Below are 19008 nucleotides of genomic sequence, written 5' to 3' on the forward strand. Positions count from 1 at the left end.
TAACACACTGCTGTTTTGGCTATTGCTGAGCATCACAGGCAGAGGGTCAAGGCTTCCAGGACCCCCCTGGGGAGTAGGCTGGGGTGGGCAAGAAGCTGGGAGGGGACATGGTTGGGACAGCTGGTCCCAAGTGACTTTGAGGGTATTCTGTGCTGTAGGACATCAAAAAAAGCCTGAGAGGACTGATGGGTTGGCTGGAAGGTGCCTGTTGCTTGGGACTGCTGGGCATCAGTCTGCTTGTGGGAGTTGGTGAGTGGTGGAGAGCAGCACTTGGTGGTTTTTCTTCTTCAGTTTTGTCTTCACTGAATAAACACTGTTTATCTGGACCCATACATTTCCTTGCCTTTCCTGTTCTCTCCCATGTCTCACAACTGTGAGAGGTGAGTGAGCAGGGGCTGTAAGATCAGTGTCTGCTGCCTGGGGTTAGGCCACTACAGAGTTCATAATCACTCAGACATTTCATTCTGTATTTGCAATGATGTGATTCTGAATATGGTGCCAGAATAAACCACTCATCATTTGTAACTTTGACATTATTTAAGCATTCATGTTGGATTTCTTCACCTAAGCTGGATCTTGAGAAGCAATTGTACTGCCTTGTGATCAAGGGCAGGGTGATTGGTTGGGAAGCTGGGGGTGAAAGGGCTTGGACAAACAATGCTTGAAAAAGTTGTGCTCATATTTCAGTTTTAACTTTCAGTGGCAGGGGTTTTTTTTGGGAACAAATTAAAAATTTCTTAATTGATCCTTCTTAATGCCAGCATTATGCTGCAACTAAATACTTGCTGACTTCAGGTTTCTTTACCAGCATCTAGTGGTATATAAGTCAGATGGGTGGGTTGATCCAACTGGAAGCTTCACAGCTTTTCCAAGCTTTAACTTAGTATTTTTAGGAGAATTTTTATAGTTTTTGCTTGGGCTAGTTTCACAACCAGTTTATCATATTCTGTATGAATCATAAAATGATTTAGGATGAAAAAGACCTATAAGACCTTTTTAAGAGCCCAGGTGTTAACCCAGTCTTGCCAAATCCATCACTAAACCATGTCCTTAAATTCAACATCTACACATCTTTTAAATGCCTCCAGGGATGGTGACTCAACATTTCCCTGGGGAGCTTATTCCAGTGCTTGAGAACTTTTTTGGTGAAGAAATGTTTTTAATATCTAATCTAAACCTCCCTTGACACAACTTCAGGCCACTTTCTCTTGTCTTATCACTTGTTACTTGGGAGAGTGGTAGCATGAAGAAGCATGGAAAAGGCAGAAAAATGGTTCTCTTTAATCAGGGATGTAGATGGAAACATCATTCCAATATCTTGGACTGGAGTAGTGGAATACTAAGCTACTTATGTCAGTGGAAGAACATCCTTTTGTGTGTTAGGCATTTTAATAAAGTGTCAGATTTGTGGGTGTCTGTAGCTTCAGAAAGTGGTTTTAGGGTTCTTCCTTGCTCATTGCTGTAGTTGTACAAGCTCCTGATGCTTTGTGCCAGTGCAGATGTAGCTGAGGACTGAGCTGATGCAAATTCAGCAGAAATGAATGATTTGTGATATTTTATCACAAAATCACCAGCTGTCTCTGCAAAAAAAAAAAAAAAAAAACCCTGCAGGAAATGTATGACTAAGGATTTGAGGAATGGAGGAATATTACTGGACTGTTCTTTTCAGTGTGTCTGTGATGGCTTGCTGTAGCATTAGCGAAGACATTTTGTAAAATCCTACTTTTAGAATCTGTTTGCTGGGAGGAAACAGATGACTGGGATGATCAGAACAGTGTTTGGTTCTGCATTTCTGGAAAGATCTGGTTACGTTAGTTGAGTGTCTCAGAAGGGCACAGTGTTGTTCCATGGTTTATTTTCAGGAACTGCTGTGAATTCTCCTCTGCACTGCCATAACTGCTAGGAATGTTAATGGTCTGTTTGGGTGAGGACCATAGCTAAGCAGTATTTCATTAACTGTTTTCCTTGCACTGTTTTACTTTTCTTGCTTTGGGTGCAGAATGTCTAGAGGTGTCATACAGGAGCCTTACTTGGTGTGTGCAGTAATCCACCTGCTCTGTCCTCCATTCTGGTCTCTTCATATTTCATCTCATAATGCCAGCATCTTTCAGCCTGTTAAATAGGAAATCAGAAGCTGAAAGTGGACATGACCCTCATCAATCTCATGCCTGAGTATTTTGGTGATCTAACATAACAGATCAGATTGTTGGAAAAAAAACCTTAAAACAGTATGTGTTTCTGTTCAAATTTCACAGTAGAAGATTTCTCATGAGAGGTGAATGCTACAGCTGTTAAAGTCTGAAGGGAGCACAAGATGTGCTAGTACAGCAAAAATGAAGGAGTGATGATCATTGTTTCACTTTTTGTACAAACTCTTTATGGGCCTTGTGTTCACTAATTTGCTCTAGTTAATGTGCTCACAAAGAGGCAGTACTGGAGAGGATGAGCAGCAGAGGAAATGTTTAGAGTTAAATTACTTGTAACTCAGAGTTCTGCCTATTGCAAAAGAAAAGGTAGAAATTCAGCTAGACTTGAGTAATCCAGGTAAGAATCCTTATTGACTAGTTACTGAGCATAACATGCATTGATAACTTTTTAGAGTTACTGGTTTGGAATGTTGTCTTCTTGAAAGGCAATAAATAGTTACTCCAGTTTACCTTCAGGTGTTAAATAAAATACAAATTGTTGTGGATGTTTAATAAGATCTGTCTTTTAGTTTGTAGTAATTGACTTCATAATAATCTTAAATACACTGGAGACTGAAGGACTAAAATAAATCTTTTTATTTCAGAAAGCATAAGCATAGAGTTTACACATGCTCATTGAATGTGGATTTTGCACAGTAGAGGGCTTGGTATAATCTGTTGTCATATTCTACTTGTAGGTAAAAAGAACATACTCTCATGGTACGTATAGAGCTGGCCCAATGAGACAGATCAGCCTGGTTGGAGCAGTTGATGAGGAAGTGGGGGATTACTTCCCTGAATTCCTTGATATGTTGGAAGAATCACCCTTCTTAAAAGTAAGAACAGAAGGGAATGGGCTGGGAGAAGGGGGACACCATGCTCTGTAGTGCTGTCATACTAATAAAGTGAGAGTATGTGATACTTGTTTAGATAATTGAGTGTTCTCATAAACGCTTTCATCATGAGAGATAAAGGCTGCTTTTAACAAGTTTTTCAAAGTAACTCACTTGAAAATTGTGGCTTGTATTTCCCATTAGTGTACACTGCCATGGGGAACACTTTCTAGTTTAAAATTAGAGAGTCGTAAAGACAGTGATGATGGTCCCATTATGTGGGTACGGCCAGGAGAGCAGATGATCCCTGTGGCTGACATGCCAAAGTCACCTTTCAAAAGGAAGAGGTAGGTTGAATTTTTTTGCTTGGTAAATGTCTGGTTAGTAGTGTTTCCTTTACAAATTCATTTTATCCCCAACCTTGTACTGTTTGATATTATATGTTAATATAAGTTACTGTAAATCTTTTTCTCCAAATCACTTTTTTTGTTGTTTTTTTTATGTAAGAATCTGGAATTTTTTGTTTTAATTTTTACTGTCTGGCCAAATAAGGTGCTGGTCCTTTTTGGAGGTTTAGTAGAAATATAAGGTGAAAACTTCAGGAAAATGTGTACACACATGCAATTACTGATATATGCCATAAGACTGCAATCAATGCCCCTGTTGTTACATGTGAGTGGATGTGTTGTGACCTCTGGGGTCAAGAACTTTTCTCTCACCTTGAAGGTAACAACTCTAACATTAAATGAAATCTTTAAGCTTTGGTGTGGTATTGGGTGTAAGAACCAGCTGAAGAGTAGGGACAGCTTCTGCAGAACTTTAGTATTGTATGTCATAAGGACTTGTCATGGGAGTTCTTTTCAAAACGAGGACACAAAGAGGAGTGTATGAGAAGTGGGAGCAGGGGCAGGTGCCTCAGGAGTGTAGAGACATTGTCCAACCATGAGGGGATGCAATTAAAGCCAAAGACAACCTGGAGTTGAATTTGGCGAGGGATGTGAAGGGCGGCAGGGACTTCCACAGCATATGGACAGTAGAAGAAAGACTAGGAAAATGGAAGGCATTTGCTGAATGGGGCAAAGGGCCTGGTGGGGACAAAGGACACAGAAAAGGCTGAGATAGTGCATTTTTTGCTCTTGTCTTTTCTAGTGAGATTTACTTTCAGGAAACGCTCTGTTGTGGAGACAGTAAGAGTGTCTGGAGCTGGGGCTACTTGCCTTCAGTGGAGGAAAATCAGATTAAGAAACTCCCTAGATAGGCAGATTAGACAGACACAAGCCTCTGGGACCTACTGGGATGGGTCCCATCCCACAAGGGCAGTGGGAGCTGGCCAGTGTCATTGCAAGGCCACTGTCTGTGAAAGGTCATGGCAATTGGCAGAGGTTCCTGAGGACTGGAGGAAAGCAAATGCCGCTCCTGTCATTTAGAAGGGTAAGAAGCAAAACCTGGGGAACTGCAGGCCAGTCAGTCTTGCCTTCATCCTGGGAAGTTGCCATTTCAAGCATGAGCAGCATAGCAGATGGAGGGACAGGTTTCTTCCTCTCTGCTCATCACTGGTGAGACACATCTGCGATATCTGCCCAGTCCTGAGCTCACCAGGCTAAGACAGACACAGCCGTACTGGAGTATGTCTGGTGACCTGCGAGAACTGGGATTTACTCTTGAGAAAAGAATGCTCAGTGGGATCATATTAATGTGTTTAAGCACTTCACCGAAAGTTGTAGAAAGGACTTACTTCAACAGTGCCCAGTGACATGAACAGAGAAAATGGACACAAACTAAATTACAAAAAATCCATTTAAAATAAGGAAAAGAGGGATTTTTTTTTTTTTTGGCGTAGATGAGCAGTCCTATTGGCTATGATGGGAATTAGATAATTCAGAGAAATTTCTATATCACTGTTACTGTTTTTCTTATGCAGAACTACCAATGAAATAAAAAACTTGCAGTACCTACCTCGAACCAGTGAACCCCGTGAGATGCTCTTTGAGGACCGGACGCGAGCCCATGCGGATCACATAGGACAAGGCTTTGAGCGACAGACCACAGCTGCTGTGGGAGTGTTGAAGGCTGTGCACTGTGGGGAGTGGTAGGTGTTGATTGGCTTCCCCTAGGTGTCTGGAACATGTTTGCCTGAATTGCCATTTGTAATTGGAAGGGAGTGTGGAGTAGGTTAATCTAGGATTAAAGATTCAATGAAGACTTCATAGGTGCTGGTTGAGCATTAGATGTTTGTCTGCTCTCTTTAATTGCATGTGGCTTTGCTATGTGGTTGAAACCAGAAAGGTTCCTGGCAGTGACAGTTCAATTGCTATAATTGAGTTGCTGTTACTGAGGTCATGGTCGATGTAAAAACACCTCTCACTTCATTTTGCTTCAAGTGGTGCATAGAGACTGAGCTGCTACTGCAGCAGAGGTGCACATGGAGAGACCTTCTGGCAGTTCTTTGTGTTGTCTGGAGATGAGCAGAATTCTTATGCTTCTGCTTCCCAAGTCATGGTTGTTACAACCTTGATTTATTTATGGAAGCTCACCTAGGAAGAATCCTGTTGGAAGTTGGGTGATATTTTTTGGTGTCTGTCCTTAGAATTCCTGTGTGAGATTCAGGAAGTGAAATGTGCCTCTTCTGAAGCGTGTTTGCATGTTAACTAAATAAAGAGCCCATGACCATATGGGCTTCCTGGTCCAGATTGAAGAGGCATTTTTCAACATCTTCAGACAATGAAGAATGACCTTAGTTTTGGAGGTTACCTTTGCATATGTAAACACTATAAATACCTTTTCTTTGTGTCTGTCTAGAAATTAGAAGTGTGAATTCCCTTTGGATAAAATGATGTGAATTTGTGTTACAGTGCATGAGTTCATTGACATAGAAAGTAGAATAATTGTCATTGGGGAAGAACTGGATTGTTCAGATCATAATGTGTTGGTCTCTTGGGCTCTGAGGTTTTCAGTTTCCTTTCTCTTCAGGTTGATGACAGTGGAAGCCTTCAACTTCCTGCTTGCTCTGACTGTGCTGTGGTGAATTAAGACTGAGCAGTAGTAGCAGGGCAAGAGCTGAGCTAACTCTGTAGATCTGAGTGTTTTAAACTACACTTTGCACATTTGAGAGAGGGACTTGCAAAGGAAGTAAAGAAACCAAACAAAACCCCACCCCCTGAACTTGGATGTTTGTGGAGATTAAGAAGTTGAATTGATAATAATTTAAGTCTGGGAATTTCCCGTTCTCATCTTATAGCTTTATAGCATATTTGAAAGTCCTTCAGTTTGAGGAATAAAAAAAATATCAGCATTTCATTTCAGTGTAAAGACTGAATGTATCTTTTAATTCAGAATAAAAAATTTGTGACTGATGTATGGAGAGGAATAAAATATACAACACGAGTAACACAATAAAAGTTATTTATTTCAGGCTTGATTTGGCCTAAAATATAATTCCTGCTTTCCCTTTCCACTTTTATGTAATTTTGAAAAGCCACTTGTGTTTACATGATGAGAACTAATCAGGGCTTATGAAAATGAAGCATCATGGATTAATGTAGCACGTTACAATTATTTCAGGTATTAGTTTTGCCATAATTTGCAATCTGTGGGTGGATTTATTTTAAAGGAAATAACATGAATGAAAGTTTTGAAAAATATAGTTTTTATTTTTGGTTTGTTTCTTTTTTTAATTTGTTTGAGTAGTTGAACAAATCTGAAAAGTTGAAGATATTCTGGACTGATTAAGGCACTATGGCAGTAAAAATGTACACATTCTAGTGATGAGATCATCTATGTAAAATAATGCTTTCTGTGAGGAGAAAATAAAACAATTCCTGGGCTGCCTGAACTAAATCCATAAAAATGGATCGAGTGGGCAAAAATAAGCTTTATAAGTTGCTGTAGATTTAAAGAAAGTAGGATTTATTTCTTAGTTCATAGGGATGAATGTTAATGCTAGGTGGGATAAATGTTGTCTTTAAGAACAGAAAGGAACAGAACTATTGAAAAGCAAAAAGCAGGTTATGGTGTTACAGGACAGACATTGAAACTAAACATTTTATTTTGAAGAAGAAGAAAAAAATTTGTCCTTTCCCAATTGTGACAGGATCTTGACTTGAGGTATTTTCTAATGTATTATGATCTTTTTATTGCTTTGAGTATTTACAGTTTACAGAACTCTGACTATTGCTAGCAAACATTTTAAGGATTGAACTATAATCTGATAAATGCAGGTGTGATTGTGCTGATTACTTAATGCTGTTTTCATCAGTGATACCAAGTGAGCTTTAGAACTTATGAAATGCCAATGAAATTTTAATTATGGAAATTTATAAAAGTTCTATGTGGGAAATTTGGGTGGGTTTTTACAGGGACAGCAAAAGGCATTTCTTGGCATTGTTGTTGGCAAAACGAAACCTGTGCTTCAGCAAGCAGCTTTCAGGTTTGTGTTCTAGACACTGAAGTTGAGCTTCTCTGTATGATCATAGGAATTTTGTATATATTGCCTGTCTTTATGCATTTGGCCAGAAATATTAATGGTGAAACCTCTAGTTTTGAATCTGTTTTGAAAAGTCACAGCAAAAGGAATCCGATCCTTTTGAAGAATGAGGTTAAGGGTAAAAAATAGTGCCAAAACCAGTTCTAGCAATTCTCTACTAGAGGCTTAAATGGATTTTTCTGAAGTTATCTTATGTTTTGTTTTAATTTAATGTCTTTTTGGACATTAACTGAACTTCTGTGCTATACTTCTGCTTGGGGGGAGATACATGATACCTAAAATAAAGGTTTTGCAAAATATTATCTCAAATTTGTGTTAAAGATAAAATCTGTAAATGCAGAATTTAAAAGTATCTGATAGTATTTTTTTCTCAGTTGCTTGCAAAAGGAATGTTGTGTTCTGTGACAAAATTGCAGTACAGAGCTGGTGATCCATCATCCTCTTGGACAGATACACATGGACTGAGAGTAGGAATGACAATGCATAAAGCAGAATAGACACTGGTGGGGAGAGCACATCAATTTCGATTGAAGTTCTCTAAGTGTGCAAAATGATTTTAATTCTCAACTTCATTTACAAATATTGGGGGCTCCAAATGCAAATTTATATTTTAAAAATAAATACCTGCATTATAAAAGGTAGATGAATGTAGTTAATGGTTGTAACACCACTGGTTAGAAGTGTTTCTGAAGCTTTTTGCTTTCAGTGTTTAAATCGGGAGTATATGGATCAAAATACAGAGACACATCCTAATCTTTAATAAGTAAAATATGTAGTCTGAAAAGTCTCTCTAGCATACTTTCAGGAGTTGATCTGGGATTTTTTTTCCTCCTGAAAATAGCCTCAGACTGGTTATTTTTTTGCTTTATTGAGGCCATGACCTAAATAAAATAAACATGTCTCCTATGTTTAAAAAGCCTGAATGAACTGTACATCATTGCCTGCTTCCTAGAACAGTAATAACAGGACACGTATATATCTTTATATAAAAATAGATGTTCATCTTGCTTTTAAAAAAGGGCTCTTGAACATCTATTGGATTCTGAAATATTTCAGAAGAAAATGTTTCAGCTCTGCTGCATCAGCTGCTCCCCAGGCCCCCTATGTCTGACTTGTACCCTATTTTTGGAGGGGGGGAGGCAGGGTGAGGGATGGCAGGGAGGGGTGGCAGATGCCAGCCCTGCCTGCAGGAGGGACAGGCGGGAGGGCAGCAGTGGGTTCTGATCCCTGCTCCCACTCCCTGGTCCCATGGGCAGTGCCTGGATGTGCAGCCTGTGCCCACTGAGGAGCTGCTGCATTCCCTGCTGCATTCCCATCAGCCCGGGGGGCTACAGAGGGGGAAGCACAGAAATTCTAACCAGGTTCTTTCTGGCTGAGAAACTGTCCTTGCAAAACTACTCCAAGGTGAGCTTTATCCTTTATAAATGAAATCTTCATGTAATCACATTTAAATTTTAAAAATCCTTCTAAAATGGAAACATCCCTCAGAAGTGAGTATGTAGAGCTTTTATTTCTTACATGTTTTCAATGAGGAACAGAGTTTGACCTTTAGATCAGGAATTGTAGATGCTTTTGCCTTTTGTGAGCTGATTCTAGATGATATTTCCAGAGGAGCTGTATTAATGGTGTGTATTTCTTTGGGGGAGATGCTTTGGAACTAGAGATGTTTCTCCTAACAATTTGAATACGGAGACAAAGCCTTATTCAGATTTTGCTCTTGTGTAGCTCTCTCTAGGGAGCATAAATAGGGATGTATTTTTGAGGGATGTTTTGTGGAGGATGCCAGTATTGCCTGATTACTGGCATTGTGGTAGTTTAATGTAGGTTCAGCTTTTACTCCTAACTCTGGGCAAGGTGTTGGAGGCTGAGGTGCTGAGCAGTGGTTGCCACAGTGCTCCCAGTCAGACTTCTCTGTGCTCAGGTAGCTGATGGTGCTGGAGTGGTGACAGAGTGAGCCCAGTGTATCTGGGACAGCTGTCTTTCAGCATCTAGGTAACCAAGGGGCCAGCTAAAAATAGAAATGGAAAACAGTGTGTTTTGTTGGCCTTTTATTGCTGCCTTTACTTCCACTTACAAAGAAATTGTAGTTAATTTGTTTAACCAGTTTAATGAGATTGTGTTTTAAAATTAACTGTTCTGATCAACTTTTTTTTCTTATTGGTGGTTATGGTAGAGTTGTTGCATCTTTTAAGTTAAAAAATTTGCTTTATCCTTGCTTGCTGACTTTTTGTTATTTTCTGCAGCATGGTAGTTTCAGCCTCTGACTGTGCACTTGTTACTCTTCTGTAGGTCTGAGCAGCCTCGTATAACCAAAGATGTAATTTGTTTTCATGCCGAGGACTTCCTGGAGGTAGTTCAGCGAATGCAGTTAGATTTGCATGAGCCTCCACTCTCACAGGTAAGCACACTGAGAACTGATGGTCAGTGTCCTCTGAGTGCTGTCAGAGTTTTCACCTTTCCCCACCTTTTCCCTACAGTGTGTCCAGTGGGTTGATGATGCAAAGCTCAATCAGCTGCGAAGGGAAGGCATTCGCTATGCCAGAATCCAGTTATTCGATAATGACATTTATTTCATCCCGAGGAATGTTGTGCACCAGTTCAAAACAGTTTCAGCCGTGTGTAGTTTGGCTTGGCACATCCGGCTCAAGCTCTATCATTCAGAGGAAGAACTCTCTCAAAACACAAATCCTGTAGAAGCAGGGACCTCTGAAGACCCCAAGTCTTCGGTTGTTGGACTTCAGACTGACAGAGTTTGTACCGTGAGCGAAGATACCTCCGAAGACACCAAATTTCCAGATGCTCTGCAGACCAAGTACCTGCAGCAGGAGTTTGTGCCCATAAAACATGAACCTCTTGCATCTCTCAGAGTAAAAGAAGAGCCCATGAATGTTGATGTTGCTGAAAAGACAGTGACACCTAATGACGTCGGGGGACAGAATGTTCAGGCTAGGCTGGGTCACGCTGAGTTGACATCACTAAAGTTGGAAATGGATTCTAAATTTGAAACCGGCAACAAGGACTTACAAGGCAAGTTGTGCTCTGGAGGTCACGTACATCCAGATGATACAAGACAGCCTAGCTCATCATATCCAAAATTGCATGGACAAAGAGAGGATGATTTTTTGTACTAAATTTGTATATATGGTTTTAAATTCCTTTTTAAACTTAATGATGTAATAATGTAAAGATCATAAATTGTGAGGCAAGTTTGTGACTTGTCTTCGCATCTGTTACAGAAAATAGTTATGTAGCTTTGTAACATTCCTCAGTGCCTGTCCATAACTGTGAAGTATCAAAGCACTTAGGGCCAGATGCACTGTAAACACTGCAGGTTTAACATAAAGAAGTCTTTAAAAAATTTTGAGTTGTAGGTTTTAGAGTAGAGCTGACATTTAACATATATATTTTTTGTAAGATGAGCCAGAATTCTTTTTGACAATTCCAGGCTTTTCCATAGAGCTTATTTATACCAATTTTTTCATTTTAAATGTGTCAGCACTGTAGTGTAAATATCTTTTTTAAGAATCTTTTTAGTGTGATTTATACTGAAATGTGAGCCGCTTAATAAAGGTTCATAATAACAGATTGGTTTTATTTTTGGGTCTGCAAAAAATAATTCAGTTCAACTGCCTCTCTTAGTGGTTATGTTTCTATCTGCCACTAATGCATAGGATGCCCTTACGCCTTGAGGGTGAGGAGCTGTAGCAAACTGAGGTAGAGCTGAGGCATCTCTGTAAATGCAGATTAGTCAGAAGGCAGAATCAGTTCTCCCTTCACACAGCTCCTTATGGGTGCTCGTTCCAGGCACTCCCCAAACTCCTGCTGTCAGATACTCATGTGGAACAGGGAGTCAGACTGGCTGTTTGGAGGGCACTTGGACACACAGTGGGCTCCAGGAGTGCTGCCAGTACCTGCCTGCATCTCTTAGATGAGCTGGTGCAAGGGAGCAGACTCTCTCCTGGGCTTTGTCTCTTGGCCCAGCTCAGGGCACAATTCAGACAATTTCACTTTACATTAAAAAAAAACAAAACAACAAACCACAACCAAAAAACCAACACACCCACATAACAAGCCAAAAAAGCAACCACTCCCTCAAATCTGTTATCTGACTGCAATTAAAAGAACTTTTAAGTCATTACTTACCAAGCTAAAAAAGCCTCAACTTTGGCAGTGACCTGTAATTCACAGAGACATACTGGATTTGAATTGTCCCTGTGCTGATAGTGCCAGGCACTAAAGAGGCTGTGTTGCCAATATGTGTAGTGGGAAGGTTCCTCATGAGTCACAGTTTGGAAGCAAGAGGTGTTTCATTAAGGAAATAACAGCAGTGTCCAAGTTAACTGTTCTCTTTCCCCATCTATGGAACATTTGGATTCTTTTAGGTTGTGTTCTGAGGGAAAAGAATTTCAAGGCTAGCTAGCATCTGATCTGGTAACTCTGTCATTTAACCTATTTATTCTCTGTGTATTGTACTCCTGTGTAGTTCAAACACAGCCAAATGATACGTGTCTCTTGGATAGCTGCACACAGCAGTGAACTGCCCTACAGCCTGTCCTTCAGCTAAGTATGTAAAATTTCACATCCAAGGCCTTTTATTTTCGAAGCCCTCTGTATCTCTGATTTTTGTTAGGAATTTTCTGTACCACATTTTGGGAAGTTGTATATCCTTAAGTACCCAGTTTATAAATGTTGATGCAATTAGTGGTCACTTTGGCTTCATTTGTAGCAATAGAAAAATGTGATTTTCAGGCGTTGTCCAGTTCAGCTACCTGAGGTCCTTCTGTTGTAAATGCTTTTTTTCCTTATAGGTTGTTAAAATTTAAAATATTACTGCATACTCACAGGTGGCACTAAAATCAGCCGTTTATTAGATGAGTGCCCTGATTGGTTTAATCCAAAATATGTCTGTCAAAAAATTATTAATTAAATCAATATTTGAATTGCTAAACATTACTCCTGCATAGCCATAAATATGTATTAGAGAAGCAATAGAAATGTGAGTCTCTTGGATGTGGCTAATGTGTCCTTAAGTCTTACTACTGTTTTCTTTAATGCTGGCTAAGAGATTACTACCAGTTTTCCAGCCTCAGGGATCTTTCTTTCCCCTTTGCTGTGAGCAAATGATCCATGTGTGATGTGGTATTTTATTGCTCTAGCAGATATTGATCTGAAAAAATTAATTTGTTCATGTAAGAATTTGAGCCTTCCTTATAGCAGGAATGTGGTCTCAGCTCCCTTTATTGTTTTCTGGATTTTCTGGAAATAATGCTTCCACCTGTAATCTCTGGCTTCATGAACATCCATGCATAGTCACTTGGCCATCCCTGTTCTGTGTGCTGCCCATGGGAGAGCAGCACCAGAGGAGAGCTGCAGCTTGCACCAAGCACTCAGCTCTGCAGCTGGGATAGATGAGGGCTCCAGCTTCAGCCAAACCAGCCTTGCCAGATACTGCTTTTTAAAACAAAAACCACACTAAAAAAACTCCCAAAACTATTTAGTTGACTCAGAATAACAAATCTTACCGGTGTGCTGGTCATGCATATGCTGACCATTCGTTTGGGTTCATTCAAGTCATTTTTGGTAACCTCTTATATTTTAGTGAAGTGTGGACACACATCCCCCAGGACAGCTGCCAACTTTGTGCAGCATAGGCCCTGTCCAGACAGAAATAATAAACCTTTGAAAACGATGAGCAAATACAACCTTACACTTATAAGGAGAACTTTGTTTCTTTTTGGAGACCTGCTCAGTGGTCTTGGCTGATGTGGTCTTGAAGTTCTGCTCAGGTATCTTAGTCCTGAGATTTTGCTTCTGAAGTGCTCACATATTCAACCCATTTTGTTCTTACCACTTTCAGAATTTCAAGAGATATTTTAAAGTGGCAGCTTTTTTGCAGTTTTGATGTATTCTTTTGGTTTTTTGAGACAGACTAGGTTCTTACTTTAGGCAGAATTCCTTGCAGACAGAATTTGAACCATATTGGAATTTTCAATGGCTACCAGACCTCCCTTTGCATTTACAGATGTCTGCAGTCTGGGCTGTCTGGTTGCATTACTGTTTACTTTCTACTTGCTTTTTAAAGAAAAGATTTAAAAGAAGTGTCCTCTCCCTGTGGTATGTTCATTTTAATGAAGTTGTCCTTTGAGAGGGGAGTACTTTTTCTGAGAATGTCACCTCCCAAATTGTTCATTAATCTGACAAAGGCCTTGCTTCAGTGCTGTGCTATAGCCTTTATTCCTGCTGCATACAACTTCATCTTCAGACTTTTGCTTCAGCAATAAATCTTCCATGTGTTCTGCTGTACTGAAATTAGTCCTTGCTTATTGCTTTTCCCCCTTCTCTGGATTTTGGTGATACAGAAATCTCTGTTATTTTGGCTGAAATCTCCAGTGTTTTAGTTGTCTCTCCTGGCCCTTGTTCTTGGGCAGATTGGAGAGAGCTGCCCGAGGCCATTGGTGCTGTTCCTGTCTCCCTGCACGTGCAGTGGTGTTCCAGTTAATAACATGATGTGCAGAAAATTAGATGTTTTCCTAGATCCTGGTACATATTTTTGAGTAGCAAAGAATTGCATTGTTACAGTTGCTAAAAAAGCTTTCAAGGGGGGTAGCTACCTTTTTTTTTCTTTCAATATTACTGGATCTTTTGCATTTCACTGGCAACTGACTTCATGTGTTACATACAAGTGTTACTCAGTGTTGTGTCACCCCCAGCCCTCCAAATGCCTGAAAATTGACTCTGAAAGAATTTTCATTACAGGTACTGCTGGCATGCAGATTTTCCCGTCCTTGTTACTATAGCGAATATTTCAATACTACTTTAACTGAAATATTAACTCTATCTAGTATTAGAAATAAAGTATTATTTTAGAGGGTGATGATTTAATTCTTCATCTGTGAAAGAATTCCTTGGTGATAAATAAAGTTGATTTTTAAGTGGATATACATGTGCACAGTAAATAAGTTGGAATTGCAAAAGATGTAGGAAATGGAAATCTGAAATAGTAGAATGCTGTGAAAGCGATCCGAACATTACAGATTTGGAAAATTGAGTAAGTCTTCCAAGAAACACAAGACTGGTATTCATTTATCAAAATGACTGTTTTCTAGTATCTGCATGTGAATAAGATGTTGAATTGACCAAAATAAATCCATGATTTTCCCTTGCTCATTGGCAGAATGAACTGTTGTGAGATAGCACACTGCCACGTGACCCTGCTAGGCTGAAAGCTGTACTGATTCTGATCAAGAGATCAAAGAACTCCTCAAGCTTCTCAAGTGTCATTTTATTTATTTTCTTGTAGTGGTCAGGTGTGTAGAGAGCCTTGTGTTTAGGCCGCACAGTGCCTGTACCTTAGCAGGATGTATCCAAGCTGGAAATGGAAAAGACAAATTTTCACTGCTTTGTGCTTTGCTGTGAATGACTGTCAAGAATGTTTGATTTGATTATGAGTCACTGTGTTCAGCTGGTATTTTATTACTTTCTTAAACAGATGAAATGCACTTTAAAATTGTATAGAACTTACTGATATTTTGTGCAGATCCCACTGAATTTGCAGCATATGTGGGAATATTTGGGGAACTGATTCCCATCAGTCACTCATTTCATTTTTCTTAAAAATGCAAGTTATTTTGTGTTCTGTTCAGAAGCAGTGATTAACTTCACAATATTTAGGTTGCTGTTTCTGTTAGATTCATCAGGGATACTGACATTGCAAATTTAGTGTATTATATTCTAACCACTGTTTTTCTCTGTGCTTTGATGCTGATATGATCTCTGCTTTGAAGCCGTGCTGTACTTGAGTGCCAGCTAAACATTGATCTTCTCTTGTTCTGGTCATGCTGATAGATGAGCCTACTGATGAGGGCGTTAGTCCTAAATAGTCCTTTAATATTTGGTGTACAGTTACCTGATACAAACATTGATTAAAACAGCAGTTTAAACTTCTATTTTTATCAAGTTTGATTTTTCAATAGCTATTTTGATACTATGTTTTATCATTGAATTTGCCATCCACTGGAATGATGGTGCCATGTTGGGTGCAGCTCAGGCCTGTGTTCTAAGGACTGTGCTTTTTATGGGAGCTTTTTCATCTGGTTGTGTTGAGACAAAGTGGGGCACTTAGCAGAGAAAGCTGGTCCTGGTGTCTGGAGATGAAAATCTTGAGAATTAGACCTCTGTGTGGGAGACTATGTTAACATAAGGCTGCTAAATCTTTATTCTTAGCATGCAAGAGTAACACCCAGGTACTTGCCAGTGTGAACTGAAGCAATTGAGAATTTTAATTAATCACAGAAATTGAATTTTTAGACTAAAAAACATCTTTAAGCAGTGATTTTTTATGAACTTCAGAAGGGACACTGAGATAAAAATTAAGGTGGATGAACTAAGCTCACATTCTCATTGCTTTCCTGTTTCTTGCTCTTAGGCTGTTGTTCTGCACTTTAGGGAGACTTTTCTTATATTTGTCTGCTTGATTTTGTTAGGAAAGGCAGATCAGAGGGAATGGTGTCACTGAGTTGCAGATTTTCCTGTTCTTTATCCCACTTCAGTAAAATCCAAGGAGAAAATGCAGAATTAATATTGAACAGTACTCTAGGTCCAGCTGCAGAAATGCCTTAAGTTCTCAAAGCCTGATGCTTTGCAGCAGGAAGTTGATACCCAGGCCCATTCAGGTCTACAGGGCTCTTATGGGAGATTAACTCCATCAAAACCTTAAAACCAGTAAAGTTACAGTGAAAAGGTGCAAATGTTCTTTTCACAACTCAGCATAGCTGTTTTTACTGCAATCCTAATTAAAAAGCATAATGTGTTACATGATAGTGCTATGTTTTCCATGCTAGTAAATTCAACTTATTTCTGAGGATGAAATTATTGAGGAGCTTTATTACTGAAAAGACATGGGGTTTTTTTTTCCCAAAATTATATTGATGTTAAAATAGGGAACACCTGATGTTAAAATTCTGAGTTTCTAGGAGTCTCATAATTTTCACTTTCAATTCCACTTTGTGTCACCCAACTTTTTACACTGTGGATATGGGAAAATTTTCATGAGGTTAGGCAAACATTTTGCTTCTGTACTATGATACAGATATGTCAGGAAATAATACTGATAATACATCTCTCAAATGGTTGTGTACCCCTGTCCTGTGCTAGTTCAGGCTTTGATATTGCCCTGTGTGCCTGGCAGTGCATTTTGTGTGTCTGCACATGTTCTCAGAGCATTCAAGTTAAACTTTGTTATAGGTGGGAATGCACATGTCACAGAACTGCCTTTTTCAAGTATAAAAAGAACACAAAACTGGATACTGTTCTAAAATGGTGACAAATCAAGAAAACCAGTAAGAATTGGCAGTTGAAAATTTCATTTTCATGACCTTTCACACGTGTGTGTGTGTGTGTGTTAATGATTTTCTGTAATCAGACAAAAGCAGATACTCACCTGCAATGCATGCTGAAGTGTTCAAATTTCTATAAATGATGGAAAGAGAGAAATTATGTGGAATGTATCTCTCCATGTCCAATATATATCATCAGTACAGAGAAATACTTCCATTTAGTTTCAAAAAGCTTTTGAATTGCAGTTTAAAACAAAGCTCCCAGAGGCCAAGTTCTCTCCTTTGCCCCCCATCAGCTGCTGCAGGCAGCTGAGACAACATCCTTGTGCCTTCTTTATCACAAATCAGTGTGAGCCATCTCAGCATGGAGCTCTCCTTTTCCCTGCCACCTTCAGCAAATTTGCTTTTCACTTGTTTTATCCTGTTAACCAAAGATCAGTTGGTAAATTTAGGAAAATGTGTGAGGAGATTGGTGGAAATTGGTTCCACTTCCAGCTGTCATCGGCACCTTTGAGAACAGCATAATTATGAACAGATGTAATTAATTCCTGCAGCTGTTTCTGGAGAGGTCACAGTGAGCTGTAGTGTACTTTGTGTCACAGATCCTTCTGAATGAAGTTCTAATAAGGCAGAGATGTGTGCACAAAGATGTCAGCACTGTTCAGGTCAGTTAAAAATGATACAAAATTCTCAAAAGGGATATGCTCTTGTCCAAGTTGCCCTGTAAAGACAAGGAACTTGGAAAGTTGAGCAGTTCTGTCTGGCTGTGTGTGACTTCTGTATGACACCAGCAAGAAACATCTGCTTCAGCTTTCCAAATCATTTATTTCAAGGTGGGTAAACCTTTAAAAAAAAAAAAAGAAAGCCAAACCCACAACCAAAACTGATATTGCTGATCTTTTTCTATTGAATTGGAGGCAACAATTACAAGGAGATTTGTAGGGACTGTGTGTGATTGTAGTTAATTAGAGATGCCAAACTTCCCGATAATTGTTACATCTGTGGAAGAGAAGGGGTTTATTAAGGGGGCAGAGTCACCATTCATGGCCTATCTTGCTAATAATACACCAAGTTCCAATGAAGCCAGTTCTTATTCTTCCATCTTTTGTTTTATGTCATAACAATCAATTACTATTGTCAGCTTGGCTGAGGAAACCTGCTCTGCTCTCCTGAGCAGCACAGGGCTGTCCTGGCATCCTCTGAACAAGGGGGTTTGGAATTCTATTCTTCCAGAATCATCAGATGGGAAAGGACTATGGGTGTTATTTTATGCTTGGTCCCATACCTACCCCAGGTAAGTGTGTGTGTGTGTGTGTGTGTGTGTGTGTGCAGATAAAATCATCTTGTCTGAGGTGCTTGAAAGCTTGTTACACACTTGTATCACTGCTTGTTAAGTGGGTCCTCAAAGTTTATACCTGAATTGGAGGTAGGCCTTTAGATACTCTTCATAAATTTTGAAAGCAGCCATAACAAATGCACAAGGTCTAGGCTGCCTGCCATGGAGTGGCATTCCATTCCAGGCGGGGGCTCTATGGTTTGGGTTCCCATTTACAGAACAGAACCAGTGGGACATGCAGCTGAAGCCTGCACCCCACACATAGCACCTGTTCTCCCCACCCCACACACCTGTGGCACCCACAGTTGTGTGCTCTCTCTCACAGCTCCCAGCAGGTCTCAGAGCATGTTCTGACATTAATGTACCCCTCTCCACAGCTCATCCTAATCAAAAGTGCCAATTTTACTTGAAAAATCACTCAAGACTGAAGGAAGTCAGTTCTCCATGGGAACCTCACATGAATGGACAAGAAGTCTCAAACACAGAGCAAGATTAAGTATTTTTCAGAACTACACAATGCATAGCTACACCTCCTCCAAACAACTGCTCCTGGCAGGCACTCCCCATAAATGACCTGATGTGCATATATTGGGGCTGGGTACATTGGCTTTTGCTAAGCACACCCATGATTTATTACAAAAATAAAGAGTTTATGAATATTTTACATTTTTTTAACAACAGCTACTGTTTAGAGTTATTTTGTCTCTGTCTTTTCCTGGCTTCTCCATTAGCAAGGTAGGACAGTCAATCATTCTGAAATAATTATGACTTAAATTAATTTTATAGATCAATTTTTATCTGATGTTCTGAATTGGGATTCATTGCCTTAGAATGG

The 19008-nt window shown here is 39.6% G+C and overlaps 1 protein-coding gene across 1 annotated transcript in view; it reads left to right on the plus strand.

Moving 5' to 3' along the window:
* RSBN1L (round spermatid basic protein 1 like) overlaps positions 1–15430 on the plus strand; it is a 46742-nt gene extending 31312 nt beyond the window's left edge. Inside the window, exons 4-8 of the mRNA XM_030959745.1 lie at positions 2885–3022; positions 3224–3366; positions 4941–5108; positions 9792–9900; positions 9980–15430. Coding sequence (XP_030815605.1) covers positions 2885–3022; positions 3224–3366; positions 4941–5108; positions 9792–9900; positions 9980–10633 — 1212 coding nt within the window. The 3' untranslated portion in view covers positions 10634–15430. The remainder of the gene's footprint in view (positions 1–2884; positions 3023–3223; positions 3367–4940; positions 5109–9791; positions 9901–9979) is intronic.
* Positions 15431–19008: the final 3578 nt, after the last annotated feature.

The sequence above is a fragment of the Camarhynchus parvulus genome, chromosome 1A (genome assembly GCF_901933205.1).
Source record: "Camarhynchus parvulus chromosome 1A, STF_HiC, whole genome shotgun sequence".
In the NCBI taxonomy this organism is placed as follows: domain Eukaryota; kingdom Metazoa; phylum Chordata; class Aves; order Passeriformes; family Thraupidae; genus Camarhynchus; species Camarhynchus parvulus.